Here is a 15,707-nt window from a genome sequence, read left to right as displayed (position 1 = left end):
CGGCTGCTGGTGGTACTGCAACAACCCGTCGATCATCGAGGAGCTGACACGCATGCGTATCGAGATCCTGGGCACGGCGTTCACGAGTCAGCACTCGGACGCGCGTGTGCTGGACCAGCTCATCTACAAGTGGAGCCACTCGCGCGACGTGATCGGCGAGGTGTTGGTGGACATGTACGAGAAGCTGTTCGCCACGGGCTGGAAGGTGTCCAAGAGCGACATCGAACGCGACGTGCAGCGGCTGTTCGGTCAGAGTTACGAGGAGTTCATGGACAAGGAGATGTAACTTTGCCGCGGTATGTTAGGTACGTGAAAAACGTACAGCATTCACTCCTGTCGCTGAATAATCAATTGTACTACGTGAATTCCGATCATTCTCTCCATTTGTCTTCATTCTTCTAGTAGTGCGAGGTATTTCTTGGATTCAGCAGGGTCCTTACCAGCCTCGTCCAGTGCCTGAATGAGTCTTGCTCGGAGCTCCATCATCTGCGTCTGCTGTTTCTGCTTGGTGGTTGTCTCTTTTAAAGTGATCTCTTCACTCTTGAGCTTCAGCGTCTCGTGCCTGAGCGCTTGGTGCTGCTTCCACTTGGCCACCTCGAAGTCGAGACGCCGAGATTCAATTGCCAAAAGTTGAAGTTCTGCCTCATCAACAGCCGAATCGTCCTCAAAAATCGGTTCGATTATTTCATTTTCAGATTCATTTGAGGCTTTCTTGGCTTGTGGCGTTTCCTGACCTTCGACCTTGCGCTTCTTTCTCTGCGCCACGGATCTCAGCGGCTTATCGTCCTCCGAGAGCTCCCCCGTGACATCCGAATCGCTCGCGCTAGCGCTCGCAGCGATAAGACGTCGACGATCCGCCTGGGACAGTGACCGCTTCACATGCATTTTCTTAAATTGATTTGATTGGTCGTTTCGAGTTTACAATAAATTCAAGAGCCAATCAGAATCGGATTTACTTAAACTAGAACATGTTGAAGTTAAAAAAAGTATTTAAAGCATCTTCAATCGTTTCAAGATGTCTTCAACACTTGCACCCGTGAGGATCATACGCTGGATAATTTCGGCTCGAATGTGCATGCGTTGAAGCTCAATCTCCATCTGGGCGAAGGCATCGCGCGTCTTCATTTCGTGTCGCAACAACTCCACCTCTTAATGCTGCAGCTGGTTCTCACTTGAACTGCTCGAAGGCGAGCTGCTTAGCGCGAAAGAAGCTCGTTTCCGCTCGAGATTGTGTCCACCACTGATAATACGAGGCACGTTGAGCAGTGGAGGGATATGGCCAGTCATGAGTGTCGCCTTGGGACTAGGTGAGCTACTACTTCTTGAGACTGTGGGCTGGCCATGGTTGTTAAGTTTTCCATCGAAAGATGCACTTTTATCGGCGGCAAAAGGAGAGTACGGAGGTCCGACGTTGTTCGTGCTTTGACTTGGCGGAGTGGAGGCCTTTTCTTCCTCATCCTCGTGGTCACTTGGAGCGTAGTCAGTGTCGCTATAGTCGGGTTGATGGATCTGCGATGCAAGTTAAGTAGCCTCTGACGTTGTGAGACGACTTGAGCAATAGCTAACCAAAGCGCATCTGAAACTTTAAAGCGTGGCTAGGCAGCAGTGTCTTGAGTGTTTTGGACTGGCAGGTCTGTTAGTATGGAGGGTTGTGTATCTGTTATCGAGACGCTTTGAGACGGAGTAGACGGTTGCGTATCATTTTGTGGTTCTACTAGAGTTTGCATCCCATTTTCAGGTCTAGCCAGAACCCGCACTAGAGCTTGACGTGCTGCTGCTTGAGGTTGATCAGATTTAGTTGCGTTCAGTGTCTCTGAGTATTTACCGTTCACAAATTCTCCTGTTGCTGGCGAGTCTTTAGCAGCATTCGGTGCACCTGCGATGCTTCTAGCTCCATTCGTCGCTAGTAATTCCTTGAGAGCTGCAGTGCTCATTTCAATCTTGGCTGCTGGGTTTTCAGACTCCGAGGTGTTGCTAACAGATTTATCTACCGGGCGATCTTCGGTGAACGCTTTCGTGCATTTCCCAGTGACTTCTTGATTCGATTTGGTGTGCTCCATGTCACACGAGTTGGTGTTCTAACTGAACTCCTCGTGGCTCGTGGGGGTGTTTTCTGCTCACTTTGTTTCGATTTCCCTGGACTCGCTTCCCGTCTCGACTTCCGCTTTAGCCACTGTTCTTCACTATTCGAAGTCGTGGATTTGATCACCCTCGCTTTACTACGGAAGAATGGAAGATCGTCATCTTCTCCATTAGCCGTGAAGTTGGGCATTCTGACATATTTCTCCTTCTCCTGCTGCTCTCTCTGTTTACGCTTAGCCGACACCACTCGCTTCATCACCGTGTTCGGAGGCGTAAGCTCTTTCGGAAAGCTTTTGTCCTTGTTCTTGACCACAGTATCTTCTGTTCTATGCTCCATTGATACGTCTGGACGAAAGTGGCTTTTTGCCATCACACCCTCGGTGTTATGGCCTTGATTTGGAGGCTCCGTGACTTCTAGAGGATAGGGTGTGCCTCCTTGGATTGACTGGAGGTCTACAGTTCCTTCCCATGGCATCATCTTACCTTGGTGAGTACATTCATCAACATACGGCACTTCGGTAGTCTTCTCTTGGTTTATTTCAAACAGGATACCACCTCTCATAGCTGCCCGTATCCTTGAGTTATGCAGCAGTTGTAATCTCATAAAGTGTGGGCACATCGCGTTGAGTTGGTCTTCACTTGTTCGGATACCGAATGCTTCGTCCGTTGTATTTACAGTAAACCCTGGTAGCGACGCTTGTCTCGCCGCCGCCCTGAACTCCATTAGATAGCGCTGCAGCACTTGCCTGGCATACGCACCGCTCCAATGAGATTGAGGCACAGCAGCGTTTACCGTCGCTGCCAACTTGCATAAGGCCTGACACTCGATCTGTTCGGCCGCTTGAAGTTGAGAGACACTAGGACGCGGATAAACTCCAGATAGAGTTGAGAACGCTGTTGCCTGTAGAAAATGATCTCCTTGCTCCAGCCAGGCCACAATGACGTTGCGTTGCACCGCCAACTACTCCATCAGGCTTCACCGACGGTTGATTCCAACTTGGGACCATTACCACAACTCCAAATGCACCATTTAGAAATAGAAATGCACTTGAGAGTGACCTAGAGTAACCTCAATCGTTCAGCAATCTCTGTAACGTTAGCACCAGCAGCAATCATGGGCTGGATGAGGTCAGCTCGCATGCGCATTCTCTGGAGCTTGAGCTCCTGTTGAACGAGACTCTGGCGGGCTTCCATTTCGCGGCGTAGCAAGCTCAACTCAAGCTGCTGGAGTTCGTTCTCACGCTGCCATCTCAGCTGCTCGAAGGCGAGTTGCTTAGCGCGGAAGAGCGCGCGCTTCCGCTCCATATTCGACTTTTCGCTAAAGGTTTTTGACATGGCAATTAACGGCGGAAGAAAACCTGCAGACAGTACCGGTTCGTATCGACTGGGAGGGGTATCCACTGGCGGGGTACTATGAGATGCGCTTGGAATAGGATTCATAGCATCGATATCGCTCGTGCCAGAGTCGCTGTCACTCCGACTACCCTGACGAGATAAAAGCTGTTGACGCTGCGAAACAACTTGGGCGATTGCCGAGCGCAAGGCATCTGGTACGACGGTCGATTTTTGAGCTGCATCCTTGGCGTCTTGCCTTCTCTGTTTAGATGCAGTAACGCGTTGGCCTTGAACAGAAGATGAAGATGGCAAGCCATTCACAGCTTCGTTCGATGGGGAATCTTGTGAGCCTTCAGAAGCAGAACTGGTAACTGGTTGCGTGGTTTGAGTGGGTGTTAAGTCCACTGCACCATTATTCTCGGTTAGAGTCTCCACGCGTTGTTTTTTCTTAGACTTCGGAGAATTACCACCACCCTTACTCAACGGTGACCTCGTCAATCGTTTCTTTCCTCGACTAGAGTTGCTGATACTCGAGAACCTTTCGTCTTCCTTTTCTTCACCCGATGTTAGCGTGACCAGAGGAGTCGATAGTATCACCTCTTTTTTCTTGTGCGTCTGCGTCAATTTCGTAATATTCTTCTTTCCTTTTAGATTCTGCTTGCCTGGTTTCGTTTTACTCACAACTTCCAGGTATTTTTTCTTTCCATTGATCACTTGATTCGCTTCCTTCTTCGATCCAACTTCATGCACTATCGAGTTATTACACCGTTCCCTGAGAGACGTCTCTCTGTCCGTCTCACTGTTCTCATACGAGTTACTCAATTCACTCTCAGGCACCAGCTCCTCCCTCTCACTGGGTTGAGTCTCCATCAAGTCGATATGCACCTTCACGTGCGTTATCTGGGTCGCGTTTGGTTGTTCCTGCGTTTGTCCATTGCTCTGCTGGTTCTCGTTCCCTCTCTCCATCCTCTTCCTCTCTCCTTCCTTGGTGGCAATCACCACGGGATCATGGAGCTGCTGCAGTCGCTGGAAATGGCGACACATGGCGTTTAGCTTGGCTTGCACCGTCCGGATCCCAAGCAGCTCGTCCCTTTCGTCCAGTATGAACTGGGGGTTTGCCGCCATCTCGGCCGTGGAGCGGTATTCCAGCAGGTAGTGCTTAAGCATCTGTTTAGCGTGTCTAGAGTCCCAGTTTGAGCCTGGGAGATTCCGGTTCACGAACGCCGCGAGCTCGTTGAGCGCTTGGCTCTCAGTCTGTACCACGTCGCGCAGGTTGACGCTGCCGCGGCGGGTGGAAGGAGAGAACGGGGACGACGCTGTTACACGCAAGAAGTTGTCGTCCTGCTCCAGCCACGATACGATCGCATCACGCGCTTCCATTGATGGTCACAAACTGGAGAAATGGCTTATCGAAGCGAGGGTGGTATTTTTCATCGCATACAAAATGCAAGTAAATTTGGTTTTGTAAGTTGAAGAGGCGGGCTAAAATGGACGAAGTGTTGCTGGCAGTGGAGAGTTCGGACCTCGTGGTGGCAAGACTAGTTGCCTTTTGTGACCAAGGTTTGAGTCAGTTGGTTCATGAGGAGTGTCTAGAGGACTGATGCATTGCGTTGTTAGAGGAGGTGGAGGCGATGCTGTCGGGGTTCGTGCAAAAGTTGGTAGCAACTTGGCAACTTGGTTATTTGTCATTAGGTTAATGTGGCTGTTGCCAGACACGCTGCTTCGTTCCATGGAGTAGAGGCGGATGAAGAACATGGTCACGAGGTGCATGAACTATTCAAGGTTAGAGGAATGCTTGTCTTTTCATGACCGTCAACTCAATACTTTTCATTGATGTTTTGTTGCTTGTAGAGCTACGAAAAAGTGTTCGAAGACGTCATTGCGACCTTCCTCCGCCAAGAAAAGGTAAGCCCTTGGACAGTTCTACTTCGCAACGCAACAATTGTGGGCGCTTATCTACGTTAGTGTTGTCGTAGCTTTCCCCCAACGAGTTCTTTGCGCACTGTCGAGCGTTGCAACGCAGTCCCAAGCACGAGGACGCGACGGGAAACTTGCAACTCCTGTTGTCAGCGCTGGACTTTGAGGCCTTCTGTGAGCTCATGACCCGAGAAGCGATCCAGACGCAGATCGCTCTAAAAGAGGCCGAAGATATGGGACTCTGAGCACGTTGCAAATACAAATGTTGTTTGTTATTTTACCCAATTAGTTTCAAAGCCTAGTGGACCATAGGCATGCAACTACACACATGAATACACACAACTCCGAAGACTCTTGAGCCTCCGGGGGCTCAGCAGGTCACTTACAATGGGGTTATTTCCAATGATAACCCTCACTCTAGAAGCCGTCCATGTCAGCCAGCTCACGCTCGAGCATTTCCTTGTCGCTGTTCATGGTCAGTTCGTCTAGTTCGATATCGTCCACGTTCATATCGGACGGACGGATCTTCGGGCTGCCGTGGGTCAAGCTGTGCTTGCGCATCTGGTGCAACGCCGGCAGCAGGTCCGAACACTTGCGAGTGATGCGCTTCTTGACTTCATTGTCATCCGTGATACTGATGGCAGACGCACGTGTCTCGTCCATCCACGGGTGAGCCAGAATACCCGACGCATCAAGACGTTTGGTACGATCCACAGTCAACAATTCCGTCACCAAATCCTTGGCCTCATCGGACACTTCGTCCCAGTATGGCGACTCGAATTTGTACTCGGCCTTTACGACCTTATCAAGCACCGTCGCGTGGTTAGCGCCAGGGAACGGCGGGTATCCACACAGCAGGATGAAGAGAATAACACCAAGACTCCAGCAATCCACTTCGGCGCCGTACGGTTCGCCCTGCACCACTTCTGGTGCCACATAGCCTGGAGTGCCACACGCAGTGCCGCGACGTGAGCCATTCATGGGTCTAGCGAAACCAAAGTCCGCGATCATCACCTCGGCACCAGGAGCTGAGGTCTTGAGTAAAATATTCTCAGGCTTCAAGTCACGGTGCACGATACCACGTGAGTGAAGGTAGTCAATGGCGCTCGCCAGCTTCCGCATGAGTACACGGGCGTCTTCTTCTGTATAACTCTTACGTTTCACCAGGTCGTCGAACAGCTCGCCACCGGTACACAACGGCGTCACAATGTAGTAGTATCTGTCCTCCTCAAAGTAGTCTAACAACGGCACGATGTTAGGGTGGTTCAAACTCGACATAACCTCCACCTCTTGCTTCAAAGAATGCACGTCCTGAGGCCCCAGACTCGCCTTAGCGATACACTTGACAGCAACCTGCTTCCTCGTCTCTCTGTGAGTGGCAATGTGCACTACAGAGAAGGCACCCGATCCCAGCTTCCGTCCGAGCTTGTAGAATCTATGGAACGACGCCAAGTCCACATTGTTCAGCGACCGGTTGCTCTCACTCGAGTCAATACTACCAGCTGAATTCTGACGCATCGCGTACGTAGGAGCTCGCAGTGTCGGTGCCTGGCTGCTGGGTTCCTGTCCTGAGGACGCCGTCTGCAACGCCTTCATAATATTAGCGTACGCCGTCTTTACATGAGTCGTCCAGATGTGCTCCGACTGCTCCAGTTTCACCTCTCCGGCCGTGGCAATGAGCTTCTTGATGTAACCGCTGTTCGCACCGTCCTGCACTTCTCCTAAAATTTGGTCCAGGATGTAAATCATCTCGTCCTCCTTCTTACAGTCGTGCATGTCACGGATCAAATTCGCGAGCACCGGGAACTCCTGTTCGACACTGCGTCCAGCCTGTGACGCCGGGGATAAGGCCGCGGTAGACCCGCAGTCACCCACCACAGACCTGGAGGATCCACTGCTCACTACTTTCTGTCCGTAGCGGAAGTTACTGTACTCGTTATTCACAATGTAGTTGAGGATCCCACGTCCCAGTTTGGCCGGGCTCTCGCCTTCAATCCAGCGCTGTAGAGCGCGAATCCAGCGCTGCCGTTCGGCTTCTTTACTGGCTTGAAGATAATACAGCACGACGGGGCCGTCATCAAGCCGTCGGGAGTCCAAGTTGCTCTCCTTACGGTGCTGGAAGCAGTTGCCTCCCGCGCTGCTGAAGCTGACGGCGCTCCTCGTTGTGGCGTCATCATTACTGCTTAATATGCCCAAGCGTCGCGAGCGCTTCCGTGCCACGAGGATGAAGCAGAAAGGGTGGTGTTTGAAGGCGTCCGTGGACTCTACGCGGATGGCATCGGCTCTGCTTACTTCCATCTTCAGCAGCTTCTTCTCCAGCCGCGCTACGTCCTTCTCTCGTTGCTGTACGTACGGGTTCTTCCTGTATACTTGAAGAGCACCTCGAGACAGCACCAAGTGGCGAGGCAGCCACGTCTTGAAGAACTGGCCGCGCTTATTCAGCGCGCCGCTTAGAATGACCTCGTGTCCCACGTTATTCGCGCCGGCGCTCACGCCTCCCGTGCTGCTAAGCGCCGTACGGACGCTCTCGATGGCGCCGAGATGCTGATACGAGGGCGCCGACACCGGGGCCGCCGGGACGTGGCTGTGTCGTCGTCCCGCGGTGTGACGACGGTCCTCGGGGCTACGCAAGCGGTCGGAGGAGCCGCCCGTGAGCTGTTTGTGACGCTGGTTCGCGGACATGGGCACAGAGGCTCGGGTTTGCTGTAATAGGAGTGCGGTGGACGGCACGTGGGCGCTCCGGTCCGAGTCGCCCTGCGTCTTCATCGCGCTGGCTTCCCCGGCGCGCTTTTTTCTAACTGGGAAAAAATGGAAATGGCCGTTGATATAAGCCCAACAGTTTTTGTCCTTGAAAAAAGGACCAAAATTCGTTTAAGTACGATGAAGCTATGGCCGATTTTGTCCTTATAGGACAAAAACTAACTTGAAGTTTGTAAGGAGACTCTTCGACACAGCTTAAGTGCGATATATCATATATAACAGCTATTCCTGACAAACAGAGGTTCTATGGAGGCTTCCAAAGTGAAGTGCCACATAATGAACCTAAAGTTTAATTGAGGTTTTTGTCCTATAATCCAGGACAAAACTCACGTATGCTTTGTTACTAGTGACAAACTTCGTATTACATTTTCGCCCTGTTGAACTAGACACTACGAAAATTATACAACGTACAGAAACCTTTAGGTAGTATATGACTATGGCAGTACTACTACCACATACTAGTAACTACCTATTGATAATGATGCCAGGCAAAGGCTCTAACATTTGGTCCTATTTTTTGTGCTTAATTTTCAAGGTGTTGGAGATAAGCCGGCCGGTTGTCGCGGGTTCTGCGAAAAAGCAGCTGGAAAACGCCATAGAAAAAGTTTGTTGTAAAACTATAAATAATCAGGCTGAGAGGCAGACGACGCTGTTCTGAACTCTGTCCTACGTCGAAAATGGCCGCCGACAGCGGACCCCCATGCAAGACGCCTCGATGTGGCGCAGAAAGCTTGGCGCAAATTGCGCGCGCATGCTTGTAGCAACGACAACAGTGTGGGCCGGCACAGCAGGAAATGCGTACATTTTTACATGCAGCAGCACAAAGTCTCAGATCAAAAGTCCGATCCCCTCCAGCGTTGACTGAAATCAGTCACACCATATGACGATAAACTAAGGTCGAGAGGATGAAGCCTCAGCACACCATGTTGAGCTCAGAAGCTGAGCCCAGCATGGTGGGCATCTTGGTGCTTTCTGCTGCTTTGCCTTGGAGTCCAAGGCGGGCTTCGCTGTCAAACGCGTGGATTCTTTCACGCGATCTTCACATCTGCGTGGAGCCCAGGTCAAGTTGAACCGAACTTCAACAGCTGCGCAATCCCAAGGCGTCAACACTGTCAAAGCAATAGCACCGGTATACAAGTGGTAGTTAAGTAAGCTCAACAAACAGTAAAATGAAGAACGTGGCAGTGTCCAGCACTTTCAATTCATTTTCGGCTCGCTACTAAGTACTATCACTCGTTTTCTCCTCTCCGAACTCGTCAAAATGACGATCAATCGTCTCTTAGCTGTCCAACAATAAGGTCTCCAGTGCATCTCTACCTCCGTCGCGGATCTCGACTCAGTTTCTTAAGATCGGGTTGACCAGGCACGAGTCCAGGAGGTGGCGGACCGCCTGCCATAGGCGGCCAGCCGTTCATGGGCGGCGGTGGCATACCAGCACCGACATCGTCATCCCGAGCACGTTTCATGCCAGCAAGAATATGCGGTGGAGGCGGCGGAGGCACCAACAGTCCAGCACCTCCAGCAGGCGGTGGAGGGGGCATCATCCCTCTTGGAGGGAATCCTCGAGCTGATAGCGGAGGAGGAGGAACAGGACCCACCCCACCAGTGCTCATCGGAACTGCAGTGTTAACTACGGGAGTGCCTTGAGGACGAATCTGGTTAAGCAACGCATTGATAGCGCCGTTCCCATCCATTGGACAGTCCTGCTTCCAGTGACCCTTTTGACGGCACTTGTGGCAAGTATACGACGGAGGCGGCACCTTAGGCTCGGTACAGTCGGAGATGTAGTGGCCAGGAATGTTGCAGCGCTTGCACAAATACCCTTCAGGCGGGATCTTGCGCTGCATCTGGCCGCTGGGGTTATGCTGGTCTTTAGTGGGGCAGTCCTCGATCCAATGGCCCTTGGTTCCGCAACGATTGCACGTGTACGAGTCGGGCGGTGGACGACGACCGCCATTCCCGCGGTTGTCTGTGGCTGACTTGTTAAATGTTTGGAAGTTGGCTGCATTGATCGCGCTTGAACGAAGGCTGGCGGCACCGTCCGCCATTCCAGGCAATACTTCAGCACCATCTGTGGCTGCACGCATGTGCACCACTGCCTCGCCAGTCTCGTGCTCATTGAGCACAGTCTGTCCGCCGTTGTACTTGTCGTCCATCGGATCTCCCGGTCGATTGCGACACCAAAACTTCGTGCTGTGATCGTTACTGTACAGTCATATAGTAAGCTAAATAATTCCAAGGAGTGAGCAAGCAATGGTCGAGTAAACGTACCTTCCAGTCGCGACAACATGACCGACAGGATGCCATTGAATGTCCCACACGGCAGTGTCGTGGGCCTGTGGAATGGACGCCAGCGCGTTCTCCTTGCTGTAAAAGCACACATATTATCAATAAACTTTGCATCCACCTTAAAAGTGAAGGATAACGTACCCGACTTCCCAGTACATGAGTGATCCGTCGTACGAGCCACTGACAAAGAGACGCTCATACCACGGGTGCCACGCAATGGACGTGACCTCGCGCGCATGGCCCTTGAGCGTGGCAAACTCCTTGAGCATCCGGATATCGTAGATCTTGATCAGTTGGTCACGACTGGCCGTGAGCAGCCAGTTACCGTTCGAGTTCCACGCCACCTTGAACACCGTGTTCTTGTGTCCGTGCAGCGTGTTTAGACTGTTTCCCGACTTGGGATCCCAGATCTTCACCAAGTTGTCTTTACTACCACTAGCTAGCAGACATTTCTGCGGATGATAAGCCACACACTTGACGTCCCAACCGTGTCCTGTGAGCACGCGCTCCTCGCGACCACTCTCAAAGTCCCAGATCTTCACCGTTGCATCATCTGAGCACGAGACAAACTTGAAATCCGTCGGTGAGAAGCTCAGCGAGCGCACAGCTTCTCTGTGTCCTTGCAACAGCTGCACGTTGGTCATACTGGACTGCCAGTACTTGATCACACCGCCGTGATCGGCCGTGACCAGCCAGTTATCGTTGTGGGACCACACCATAGCTCGCACGGCGTCGTCGTGGGCCTGTAAGATGGTCTCGAAGTTGAAAGCCAGGCCGTTCCAGAGCGTGAACTCGCCCACCGAGTTGCCCGTGATGAGGCGGCGGCCTTCGGGCGTCCATGTGAGGCAGTTAACGGGGCAGCGCTGCTTGTTGGTAGAGCAGCGGCAGAACTTGGTGCACACACACGAGGCCAGATCGTCGTCCCCCGGGTAGGCCATGGGCGGCAGCATTTGCTTCTTGTAGAACGAGTGAGGCGGCAGCGCATGCGAGCGAACGCTGCGAGCCTGAACAAAGCGGCGCTGGGTTATGTAGTTAATGAAGGTAGCGTTGGGGTCTACACTCTTGCGCACTATAGGCTTGCGCATGCGCTTGTGGGGCGGCACGCCGCCCGCGTAGTGGCTTGATCCCACGTCGTGGCCGCTCTTGAGCACCTGCGCCGGGTGCAGCTCGCCACTCTCCTGCATCGTGACCAGATAGTGACTGTGGCTACGACTGAAGAAACCGATAAAAACCGGTATAAACTGCTATTATTATACTGGCATAAACTGCTTTTATCATACCGGCATATACTGCTGAAAAACGGTTTTGTCGAGGTTTTTTTTAAATCAGTTTTTACTACGAAATACTGGTTTTACTCCGGTTTTATAACCGTTTTATTACTGCTCGTGAAAGGGTGCCAGTTGAAGATGCTCGATGTGTTGGCGTTCAAGAAGTTATCACCGGCGTTGCGGCTGTGTATCCAGATCACGCGGTTGATATTGAGCATTAAAGAGGTATGTGAGTTGTTTGTAAGTGGTATGGTAAAGTCTGATAATTGTTTGTGATGCTTTGTAGCCAGAACTAACCGATGAGACGTTCCGAGTCCACTTGCTAGATCGTCCTGATGAAGTCATTGCACAATTCAAAACTCTCGTGCCAGAGGATATATCGGAATGGACTCACGAACAGCTTTGCAACTTGATGGACGACGCCGACTATGATCCAGCGGTGGCGGCGCGCGAAAGCGAGTCCGGTCTCTTCTTGGATCTCCACGCTACACTCACTGAGCTCCGCAGTAGACTGGAAGAAGGTATATCTACAGTGGAGGCCTACGAGTAATATTAATGCTGTTTGGATATTAACGCACTTATGATACGCGGTGTGGGTTTGCTGCAGAGCATCTTGACAACAAATGCCTGTCTCCAACTGCAAAGTTCATGGTCGGAGTTGATGGCAGCCGTAAGTTTATCAATTGGAATACAATTTGCTAGCTGCTAGCTAATGCGTTGGAAATATAGGCCAAGCTTATGTTGCTTTTGAGCTGGCGGCGCGGCTACGACGGCAAGGGCAACTTGTGATCGTTAACGTAGACGAAGAGCTGGCAGCTAGTCGCCAACTTCCGCAGATTTCCGGTGAATTCATCGCTGAAGGTGCGTGCTACATTCTCCGTCAAAATAAATGGTACACTAACTGAAAATATGCAGAGTATAAGGCTCATTGTGCGCGGCTACAACTACCTACCAATCGCGTCACGATCACCTGTGACGAGTGCAAAACCAAGAGATCAGTCGCCCACCAACTTATGCTGATCGCGGAGAGAGAGCAGGTCGATTTCCTCGTTTTAGGAGCCCATGGCAAAGGGGGCCCAGCAATAGACCAAGTCCATCACGTTCCACGGGAAGTATTACGTTGTGTCTCCTCGATCCCAACAATAATCGTGCCTCCGGCCCCAGTGAACTCGGTGGTCAGTAAGCAGTACGTGTTCGTAGTTGCCGTTGACAAGTCAGCTGTTGCAGGTCGCTGCATCAATGCTGTCCTCAAGCTGATGCGACCAGTGGATATTCTCCGCGTTGTTCATTTCTACGAGAAGCAGATCACCGACGAGTACGACGCTGAACCTTTCGAAAGGTACCGACATATCATTGCGGGAGCTCAGGTAAGCGAAGAATCAGGTTTTTACCGCTTTCAACTATCTGACGTTGTATTCAACGCATTGCTGCTAAGCAGATTGACGGTCTGGTGGACATCCAGCCTGTTGAGCGCACTAGTACCATCGCGGAGAGCTTGCAGGACTACCTTTCAACGCACGAAGCAGCTTACTTGGTACTTGGTTTGAATGGCGAAGGTACCGAAAAGAAAGTCCAATCCAGTAAAAATGAAGACCCTGAAGCAGAGGAAGGCGTTACTGGCGAACAAGGCAACCATTTTGGTCGACTGGCGTCCGCAATGCTCTTCTCACCCCGCTGCACTCTTTGCCTCTGTCCGTAGCACTTCAACCTACCTACGTACGACACACCAAATAATCCGAATAATAGCCTGCAATTCCCTCGTCACCTTTGTCCTTTTATCTCCGCGAATGCGAACAACCGGTCGAAAACACCTTCAATTCCATGTATCCTCTCCATTCTCATTTGTCTCCACAATCGTCTTTCACAGGTATTTTGGTGGTTGTGGCCTCCCTAGCGGGCGGCTAGAATCGATCGACCTCTGTAGCCCACCATGCTGTCTCTCGTGCGCCGCTCAGGAGCTCTGGCCCGGACGCCCGCCGTCCGCTGCGCCTCGGCGGTTCCCGCCACCTCTACGTCCTCGGCTCCCGCCGAGCGCGGCAACATCCAGGAGCTGCTGGCCGGCAACGCCACTGCCCGCAACGGCGTCGGTACGTCCTTCTCCAGACAATCCCTCGACCTGTAGATGCCTTTTAACCGTAATAATTATCCCCTCATAGAGTACGTCGTGTCCCGCGTCGATGATCTGGTGAACTGGGGTCGCAAGAGCTCGCTGTGGCCCATCACGTTCGGTCTGGCCTGCTGCGCCGTCGAAATGATGCACTCCGGTACGTCGTGTGTCCTCTTTCTCGCTGCTTCTCAAGCTAACGCTTATCTCCACATTGCAGCTGGTTCTCGTTACGATTTCGAGCGTATGGGTATGGTGTTCCGTGCGTCGCCGCGTCAGACGGACGTGATGATCGTCGCTGGAACGCTTACCAACAAGATGGCGCCGGCTCTGCGTCGCGTGTACGACCAGATGCCCGAGCCGCGATACGTGGTCTCCATGGGCAGTTGTGCCAATGGTGGTGGCTACTATCACTACTCGTACGCTGTGGTGCGCGGCGTGGACCGTGTCATCCCCGTGGATATCTACGTGCCCGGCTGCCCGCCCACAGCCGAAGCGCTGCTGTTCGGTCTCATGCAGCTTCAGAAGAAGGTCAAGGGCAACAAGTCGCTGTTGCTCAAGTTGAGGAAGTAGACACTCGGCGTTGGCTTGCTTGGCTCAGGGAGATAATGCTGTACCGAGCATCTGTATAACGTTGAGAGAAGACAAAAGCAAAATGAATCTGGATGAACACTACACCACATGTGTCTACCATAATTACGTACCTCCTGGCCGCGGTGTAGATACCGGTAATGAACCATGTTGAGTTCCATGCAGTAATCACTTGGATCGTTGAAAGTTCAATGCTGAGTTGTCTGAACGAAACAAGCTCGAACTTCATTGGCCTGTTCCTAGTAGCTTGACATCATCGTCGTCGCGAGTAAACGGAGGGCTACAAATTGGTAGGCCTTGAGGCCATATCCGCTGTAGCCTCCTCGAGACCAGAGCACATTCTTGAGAACCCAGGTAGCTGGTTTAAAGTTCATGTTGCGCGCTGGCTCAAAACTTCTTCGACGTGGCGTGTCAACGCCTACAACTGGAGTCGCTAGTTGCGATCGTGTCTTCCACACGACTTCAACTGTGGCGAGCGAGTCTGCGCTTCAGCAACGTGGTGACATCGGAGATCTTCTTGCTGGCAATGCTGTAGCGCGAAATGGAGCTGGTACGTCCCATGGAAAGGTGTTAGCTGTGCTTCGCTTCTAACAAACGCCTTGTGGTCTGAAGAGTACGTCGTGTCTCGCCTCGACGACTTGATGAACTGGAGTAAAAAGAGCTCCTTGTGGCCTCTATCCTTTGGACTGGCCTGCTGCGCCGTCGAGATGATGCACACCGGTACGCTGCCTCTTGGTTCTGTGTCCAATTCACCACAGCTAACTGTACCCCAAAGCCGGCTCCCGTTACGACTTTGAGCGTATGGGTCTGCTCTTCCGTGCGTCGCCTCGATGCACCGACGTCATGATCGTCGCTGGCACCGTCACCAACAAGATGGCGCCTGCCCTCCGTCGCATTTACGACCAAATGCCCGAGCCAAAGTTCGTCATCTCGATGGGAAGCTGCGCGAACGGTGGCGGTTACTACCACTACTCATACTCCGTGGTGCGAGGTGTGAATCGCATCATCCCGGTGGACATCTACGTGCCAGGGTGTCCTCCGACTGCCGAAGCCCTGCTGTTCGGTGTCATGCAGCTCCAGAAGAAACTTAAGGGCAACAAGTCGCTCTTGCTTAAGCTGCGCAAGTGAGACTGCATCAAGGTGAGGTCCTAGTGATCATAGCGCGTCCATCTTGGCAACGGACTCCGTTACGGAGGGGGTGGCCATCATCGGGGCAGCGTAATCTTGCCAAGCCGTCATCAAGGCAGAACACTTGGTTTCACTATGGTCTGTAATTTCTTTAGAGCTTGTACATGTACACTGTCCTCAGATTCAGTGTCTCGTCAAGTGACCTCATACTTATCGCTAGTGTTTTGTCCTCT

At 52.1% G+C, this 15,707-nt stretch overlaps 11 protein-coding genes across 13 annotated transcripts in view; 5 read left to right on the top strand and 6 right to left on the bottom strand.

Moving 5' to 3' along the window:
- Positions 1–286, top strand: part of PPTG_21824 (hypothetical protein) — a gene marked incomplete at its 3' end in the record, with an annotated part of 6,551 nt that extends 6,265 nt beyond the window's left edge. The window contains exon 4 of the mRNA XM_008900524.1: positions 41–286. Within this exon, the coding sequence (XP_008898772.1) occupies positions 41–286 (246 nt within the window). The remainder of the gene's footprint in view (positions 1–40) is intronic.
- PPTG_06135 (hypothetical protein) lies at positions 235–1,033 on the bottom strand. Its single transcript, XM_008900026.1, has one exon. It carries the CDS (start codon positions 883–885, stop codon positions 391–393), a length of 495 nt encoding a protein of 164 aa, XP_008898274.1. The 5' UTR covers positions 886–1,033; the 3' UTR covers positions 235–390.
- Positions 1,034–1,149: 116 nt separating this feature from the next.
- PPTG_06134 (hypothetical protein) lies at positions 1,150–1,934 on the bottom strand (the record flags this gene model as incomplete). The annotated part of the gene is made up of 2 exons (XM_008900025.1): positions 1,150–1,509; positions 1,758–1,934. 2 exons carry the CDS (start codon positions 1,932–1,934, stop codon positions 1,150–1,152), a joined length of 537 nt encoding a protein of 178 aa, XP_008898273.1.
- A 53-nt stretch (positions 1,935–1,987) lies between these two features.
- PPTG_06133 (hypothetical protein) lies at positions 1,988–2,806 on the bottom strand (the record flags this gene model as incomplete). The annotated part of the gene is made up of 1 exon (XM_008900024.1): positions 1,988–2,806. One exon carries the CDS (start codon positions 2,804–2,806, stop codon positions 1,988–1,990), a length of 819 nt encoding a protein of 272 aa, XP_008898272.1.
- Positions 2,807–3,141: 335 nt separating this feature from the next.
- Positions 3,142–4,797, bottom strand: PPTG_06132 (hypothetical protein; the record flags this gene model as incomplete). Its single annotated transcript, XM_008900023.1, has 1 exon — positions 3,142–4,797. The coding sequence occupies one exon, from the start codon at positions 4,795–4,797 to the stop codon at positions 3,142–3,144; it is 1,656 nt and encodes a 551-aa protein (XP_008898271.1).
- On the top strand, positions 4,753–5,736 carry PPTG_06131 (hypothetical protein). 3 transcript variants are annotated; one of them, XM_008900022.1, is made up of 6 exons: positions 4,753–4,863; positions 4,927–4,977; positions 5,035–5,071; positions 5,130–5,199; positions 5,269–5,322; positions 5,394–5,736. In XM_008900022.1, exons 1-6 carry the CDS (start codon positions 4,800–4,802, stop codon positions 5,577–5,579), a joined length of 462 nt encoding a protein of 153 aa, XP_008898270.1. In that variant the 5' UTR covers positions 4,753–4,799; the 3' UTR covers positions 5,580–5,736. The 3 variants fall into 3 exon arrangements, with proteins under 3 accessions (XP_008898270.1, XP_008898268.1, XP_008898269.1); XM_008900020.1 differs by lacking the exon at positions 4,753–4,863 and having other exon boundaries at positions 4,884–4,977; positions 5,035–5,059; XM_008900021.1 differs by lacking the exon at positions 4,753–4,863 and having other exon boundaries at positions 4,884–4,977.
- On the bottom strand, positions 5,570–8,145 carry PPTG_06130 (CAMK/CAMK1 protein kinase). The gene has a single exon (XM_008900019.1). It carries the CDS (start codon positions 8,098–8,100, stop codon positions 5,752–5,754), a length of 2,349 nt encoding a protein of 782 aa, XP_008898267.1. The 5' UTR covers positions 8,101–8,145; the 3' UTR covers positions 5,570–5,751.
- Positions 8,146–9,231: 1,086 nt separating this feature from the next.
- Positions 9,232–11,578, bottom strand: PPTG_06129 (hypothetical protein). The gene is made up of 3 exons (XM_008900018.1): positions 10,525–11,578; positions 10,366–10,461; positions 9,232–10,299 (listed from the first exon to the last, which is right to left on the bottom strand). The coding sequence occupies exons 1-3, from the start codon at positions 11,565–11,567 to the stop codon at positions 9,408–9,410; spliced, it is 2,031 nt and encodes a 676-aa protein (XP_008898266.1). The 5' UTR covers positions 11,568–11,578; the 3' UTR covers positions 9,232–9,407.
- Positions 11,579–11,789: 211 nt separating this feature from the next.
- On the top strand, positions 11,790–13,412 carry PPTG_06128 (hypothetical protein; the record flags this gene model as incomplete). Its single annotated transcript, XM_008900017.1, has 6 exons — positions 11,790–11,876; positions 11,938–12,172; positions 12,259–12,321; positions 12,381–12,512; positions 12,567–13,018; positions 13,090–13,412. The coding sequence occupies 6 exons, from the start codon at positions 11,790–11,792 to the stop codon at positions 13,348–13,350; spliced, it is 1,230 nt and encodes a 409-aa protein (XP_008898265.1). The 3' UTR covers positions 13,351–13,412.
- Positions 13,413–13,515: 103 nt separating this feature from the next.
- On the top strand, positions 13,516–14,560 carry PPTG_06127 (hypothetical protein). The gene is made up of 3 exons (XM_008900016.1): positions 13,516–13,738; positions 13,808–13,915; positions 13,976–14,560. The coding sequence occupies exons 1-3, from the start codon at positions 13,582–13,584 to the stop codon at positions 14,326–14,328; spliced, it is 618 nt and encodes a 205-aa protein (XP_008898264.1). The 5' UTR covers positions 13,516–13,581; the 3' UTR covers positions 14,329–14,560.
- Positions 14,561–14,718: 158 nt separating this feature from the next.
- On the top strand, positions 14,719–15,474 carry PPTG_06126 (NADH-ubiquinone oxidoreductase 20 kDa subunit, mitochondrial; the record flags this gene model as incomplete). The annotated part of the gene is made up of 3 exons (XM_008900015.1): positions 14,719–14,896; positions 14,959–15,066; positions 15,122–15,474. 3 exons carry the CDS (start codon positions 14,719–14,721, stop codon positions 15,472–15,474), a joined length of 639 nt encoding a protein of 212 aa, XP_008898263.1.
- Between the last annotated feature and the right edge of the window lie 233 nt (positions 15,475–15,707).

Source organism: Phytophthora parasitica (assembly GCF_000247585.1).
Source record: "Phytophthora parasitica INRA-310 unplaced genomic scaffold supercont2.9, whole genome shotgun sequence".
Classification (NCBI taxonomy): Eukaryota; Oomycota; class Peronosporomycetes; order Peronosporales; family Peronosporaceae; genus Phytophthora; species Phytophthora nicotianae.
This window is presented reverse-complemented; position numbering and strand designations above follow the sequence as displayed.